General features: G+C 33.1%; 1 protein-coding gene across 1 annotated transcript; it reads left to right on the forward strand.

Annotated features, from left to right (window-relative positions):
• The first annotated feature begins 545 nt into the window (after nucleotides 1–545).
• On the forward strand, nucleotides 546–3,950 carry LOC107444412 (uncharacterized). The gene is made up of 2 exons (XM_071177014.1): nucleotides 546–967; nucleotides 2,780–3,950. Exons 1-2 carry the CDS (start codon nucleotides 546–548, stop codon nucleotides 3,948–3,950), a joined length of 1,593 nt encoding a protein of 530 aa, XP_071033115.1.
• Nucleotides 3,951–5,977: the final 2,027 nt, after the last annotated feature.

Below are 5,977 nucleotides of genomic sequence, written 5' to 3' on the forward strand. Positions count from 1 at the left end.
TCTGATGCTCCTTGCCTTCCCCCATACATATTTCAAAAAAATAATAAATGTGTATTAAGTATGAAAAAAAAATGTTAATTGTCTATATCTATTATGTAATAATCGATGTATGTATCTTTTGTTAAGTAAGTGTCAATTGAGGGCAATTGTATCATCAGGATGCCCGAATATTAAAATTTTCCCCTTAACATCCGGCAGGTGGCGCAGGGCCGCAACTGTTGTGTCTGTTTTGTTTTGCAAATGTAAGAAAGCGTAAAGGTGCGCTCAAATGAGCCTGTGCAATTATTATATCTGTAAATATTGTTGTAAATAAATAATTAATATAATCAAACTCTTACTTCTTCTCCCCTCCCCAAACGAGTTACTCGACACATAAACAAATGATGGGATTACAACACATTGAACGGTAATAAACTATTATTGACATTTATTGACTTTTACCTGATAACGAAATCTTGCATGTTTGAAATAAGACATTAAACACCAATTTAAAGAAATTAAGATTAACAATTAAGAATAACTACAAATTGACTCACACTTACAGAATGTCTGAAGAAGAATTGAATAAATTAAAACGGAAACGCGGCTTTGTAAGAGCTTCGGTGACAAAGATAATTACTAAAATCGAAACTGACATTCTAAAACCGGACATAAGTGTGGAAGATCTCGGAGAATCACTCGAACTTTTTGGCGAAAAAAGCGAGGAATTAAAAACTATTGATTCTCAGATTGAGGGCTTAATCAAAATCGAGGATATGGAAGAGAAATTTAACTGTATAGAAGAGTACAAAGAAAAAATAACTAAAACAAAATTTAGAACATTAAGATTTATTAAGAATTTAAACAAAGAACTTGATTTAAATAATTGCTTTCAAGAAGCTAATATTTCACTAAATAGTCCCAATCAGAGTGACATTCAAACCATTGAAAAGGAACGCATAAAGTTACCTAAATTAACTATTCCTAAGTACTACGGAGAAATTTCTGAATAGTTAAATTTTTGGAATTGTTTCAATTCTTCAATTAATGAGAAAAAGAACCTCAATAAACTTGATAAATTCATTTATTTGAGATCCTTTTTAGGAGGTCCTGCGTTTAATGTAATTGATGGTTTAGAATTAACCGCGGAACATTATGATCACGCTATTGATTTATTAAAGCAACAATTTGGCGATACAAATATTTTGATTAATGTACACATTGAAAACCTACTCCATGCATGCCCATTAAAAAACTCTAATGACGTAAAAAACTTCAGGAACATTTTTAATCACATACAAAAGAATATCAGAAGCTTAGAAAGTTTATCTGTTAAAAAAGATAGCTATTCGATCATTCTAGTTCCCATTTTAACCAAATTGTTGCCCCGTGATCTACTACTTGAATTCAACAAAAGAACGAAAAATCCTCTTGTTTCTGAAATTGATGAGCTAATCGATTTTTTATCATCTCAATTAAAAGCCAGAGAAATGACTTTCTTAAATATGAATACTTCTGTTTCGGAAATCAAAACACATAGAATGAATCATTCTCACGTTAGCGAGAAAGAGTGTAGGCGTCAGCCATCGGCATCTGCATTAATTAATGAGTGTTTTGAAGATCGGAAGAATGAGAAAGAGACTTGTTTATTTTGTAAATCTCATAAACATTACTCGGCTTCTTGCACGAATAATAATTTAAGTTTGGCAGAAAAATTAGACATTTGTAAGCGGTCTGGCTCTTGTTTCCGATGCTTAAATGATAAAATAAAAAAAAGACACCTTTCCTCTTCTTGTAAGGCTAACGTTAAATGTGAAATATGTTCAGGCAGACACGTTAGTATAATGTGTATGGGGAAAAGAAAAATAAATTCGATCGAAACAGGGGGGAAGGGGAATAATTCTGATCTTTCCCAAATGAAACCTGATACGGACTGTGCTTAAAGTAACTCTTCAAGTAGAGAAAAAATAATGTTGCAAACTCTCATTGTAAGTGTTTCGGGAGGTAAACAAAAACATTTGATTAGGGTGATTAATGATACTGGATTTTCTTGTAGTTATATATCGGAATTTGCAGCACGTAAGTTAAAATTAAAGAGTCTTGGGCAGGAAACAGTTGTGCATGGATTGTTCGGGGGGTTAAAGAAAAGAGAATCACATAAAAATTACACGATTAATTTGAGTAATATGGACAATAGTTTTACTTATACATGAAATGTAATGGAACAAAAGACAATTTGTACCCCGATTCCAAAATTGGAGAATAGGGAAATTATGAAGGAATTAAAAGGGCACGGAATTTATCCTTGTGACGTAACCGTGAATGAAACTTTATGTTTATTTGACAGGAATGCTAATGAAATTCACGGATTAATAGGTGCGGATTATGCTGGAGATTTATTTACTGGAGAAATTAAAAATATAACGAATGGCCTTGTCGCGATGAATACGCATTTCAGTTGGAAAAACTGTCCTGTTACGTAAAGTCCTGTTACGAATGAAGTGCTTTTATCACTTCATGTTACTGACTTAAATAATTGTGACTTATGGTCACTTGATTCTCTGGAAATTACGGAACCGAATAATTCTCAAACGAGATCAGAAATTGAGGAAGCCGCGAAAGATCATTTTGTTCGGTCGTTAAGAAGGGATGGAGAAGGTAGGTATGAAGTGTCACTCCCATGGTAGGAGGTTCATCCTGAATTACCGGACAATCGAAACCTTGCCGAAAAGCGGTTAAAAACTTGCGTAAAGGTGTTACAAAAAAGAAACTGTTTAATTGAATATGAAAACGTCTTCAGAGATTGGGAAGCCGAAAAAATTATTGAACCCGTTGATTCAGAGGAACTGACAAAAGATAAGGGTCATTATTTACCGCATAGACCAGTATTTAAAGAGAACTCCACAACCAAAATCCGACTTGTTTTTGATGCGTCTGCTAAGGAATTAAATTCTGTGTCGCTGAACGATTGCGTTGAGAGAGGGCCGAATAATTTAGAACTGATCACCAAACTCATTAACAGATTTCGTCAGGGAAAATTTGGGGTAATATCGGACATTCGTCGAGCTTTCCAACAAATAAACGTTGCTTCCTCAGATAAGAAATTTCTGCGGTTCTTATGGTGGGAGGGAGGTTATCCAGGGAAACTTATTGTTTATTCACATTGCCGTGTAGTTTTCGGCGTAAATGCCAGCCCATTTTTACTCGCCGCGACTATAAATTATCATTTAGAGAACGTAGATGAAACCAAGAGAGGCATAGCTTTAAAACTTAAAGATTCCATTGATGTAGACAATTGTGTTGCAAGTGTGAACACTATTGACGAGTTAAATTCTTTCATTACGGTGTCTAAAGAATTAATGGCTTCAGCACAATTTGACCTAAGGGATTGGAAACATAATCGGCCAGATAGTGATGAGGAAACCTCAATTTTGAACTTGTCTGGAGATAACTATAAAGAAATCATTTCAGTATTGGGCCTTAAATGGAATTTATACAGGGATACTTTATCTTGTGAGATAAATGAGGAAAATCAACCCATTCCGAGTAAACGAAATGTATTATCTATTTTAAGCCGAATTTTTGACCGTATTGGGTTTACAAGTCCTGTCACACTAGTTCCTAAATTAATCTTGCAGGAATGTTGGAATGAGAAAACTAATTGGGATACAGGACTTCCGGATAATCTGAGGAATAAATTTCTAAAGTGGGCTAATGAATTAAAATATCTGAAAGAAATAGAAATCCCTAGAAAAACACCTGATCTAGATGAAAATTCTACTCTGCATGTCTTCGTAGACGCGAGCAAATCGGCTTACGCGGCTTCAATTTTTATTAGAAATGTTAAAGGGGGAATAGTTAGCTCTCAACTCTTACAGGCTAAATCCAAGGTAGCACCTCTAAAATCGATAACAATTCCTAGATTAGAAATTCTTGCGTGTACCATTGGAGCCAGGCTCGCTTACAATTGAATTACAATACTGATTTGAATATGAAGAATGTACAAACCTTTTTCTACACTGACTCAATGAATGCTTTATACTGGATTAAAAAGCAAGATAACTGGGCCACTTTTGTTGCTAACAGAGTCAATGAAATTCGAAAACTTACGGATCCGGAGGCTTGGCGACATATTCAAGGAAAGTATAATCCCGCAGATTTGCCCTCGCGGGGATGTAATTCTAAAGATTTATTGAAATCCCATTGGTGGGAGGGCCCCCAATGGTTAAAACTGCCATTCGAGAATTGGCCAGGTAGTGGACTTTCTCCGGATATTGAAGTTGTTCTTTCAGAAAGAAAACGAACTATATCCTCAGCCACAAATTTAACAACTAATACGTTTGAAATCTTCCGAAATGTGTCTTCCTTCAATAAAATTCTGAGAATCATGGCTTACGTCATCCGATTTTATAAAAATACTCTAAGAAGTCATAGAGATAGAAAGAAGAGGAAACTGGAGGTAGAAGAGATCGAAGCATCAGAGAAGTTCGTTTTGAAAGAAATTCAAAGAGAATCTTTTAATGGAAAGATAAATTTTCGAACTGTGAAAGACAGCGATGGTCTCTTACGAGTTGAGACTAAAATAGCATCGAGAAAAGACTTAGAAACTTTTAGATTCCCTATATTATTGCCTAGCAAGCTTGATTTGGTGGAAAAATTAATAATGGACAAACATATTGAACTGAAACATGCCGGTGTTCAAACTTTGATGTCTCACCTCAGAGAGTCGTTTTGGATTATTAAAACCAGAAAGACAATTCGAAGCGTCGTAAGAAATTGCGTCAAGTGCAAAAGATTTTCGGTTCAACCATTGGAAGCCGTAAGCTAGGGGTGCACAACCTTTTTGAGTGAAGGGCCACATGCGCAGCAGATTGACTAATGAAGGGCCGGATGCCAAAGGGAACACCCAAAGTATTTAGACAAACATATTCATAGCAATTTTAGGTAGTAATTGTTATAAAAACATTGTTCTAACCACTAAATTCTTTTTCTAAGTTAACCTTGTAATATCTTAGCATAAAATTAAATACTTTTAAATGTTTAAAGTTAAAAACTTCTAAACTAAGAAAAAACTGAGCCTTCTAAGAAAAAACAGAATCAGTTAATCAGAAGAAAATTTAGATAAATTGAAATAATTAAAAAACTATGGGAAAATACATGTTTTTTAAAAGTCATATTACATAATACATAAGTCCATTTTAACATAAATTTTAACTTTAAAAAATTTGTTCATAGAAATAAATTTTAAAAAAATGTTCTAGTTATTAAAATAAATACAAGTTAAATACTTTGATTTAAAGAAAGTTTATAGGGTTAAAAATGATAAAAATTGAAACAAAACCCCATCTGCGGAAAATAAGATTTAGCATTTAGAAGGGGAATATACTTAAACTTTAAAACATTTATTTTAAATTAATGATAGGAAGCAGGGGCAGAGAGAGGGAAGAAAGAAAGAAAGCATTAATCTTGAATAAACTATTTTCCTTAATAATAAAAAACTATTAAGATACTTGTTTAAAATTTTTTATGGCGAATATTTTTTTAACATGACACTTTCTATTTACAATTAATACACATATGCATAAACAATTAGTAACATTTACATTACTTAACGAAACTTATTTTGATTATATTTTTTACTGTTAAAATTTAATGATATACAAATCATTTCCCAGCGTACAATCATGAATGATATGAAATGGTGGAAGTATAGCATAAGAAAATGGTTAAAAAATTTTCTTAATGGTTATCCTGTAATTTGCAAAATTTTTAAATATTGGGATAATTTTATTCACTTGATCATGTGATTCACTTGATCATGCTTTTTCGAGCCATTAAATGAATTTGTTAAAAGACTGCTCTGTAATTTTGAACAGGCCAAATTTATTCTGGAAAACAGTCTTATGACAGAAGCTGTTGTTGTGGGTAGTATTAAATTAGGGCAAAAAACTTAATCACTTTTGGAATTTGTCCTAGATGGTGTTCTTCATTTCCATAT

Source organism: Parasteatoda tepidariorum, unplaced genomic scaffold, assembly GCF_043381705.1.
Source record: "Parasteatoda tepidariorum isolate YZ-2023 unplaced genomic scaffold, CAS_Ptep_4.0 HiC_scaffold_981, whole genome shotgun sequence".
NCBI lineage: Eukaryota > Metazoa > Arthropoda > Arachnida > Araneae > Theridiidae > Parasteatoda > Parasteatoda tepidariorum.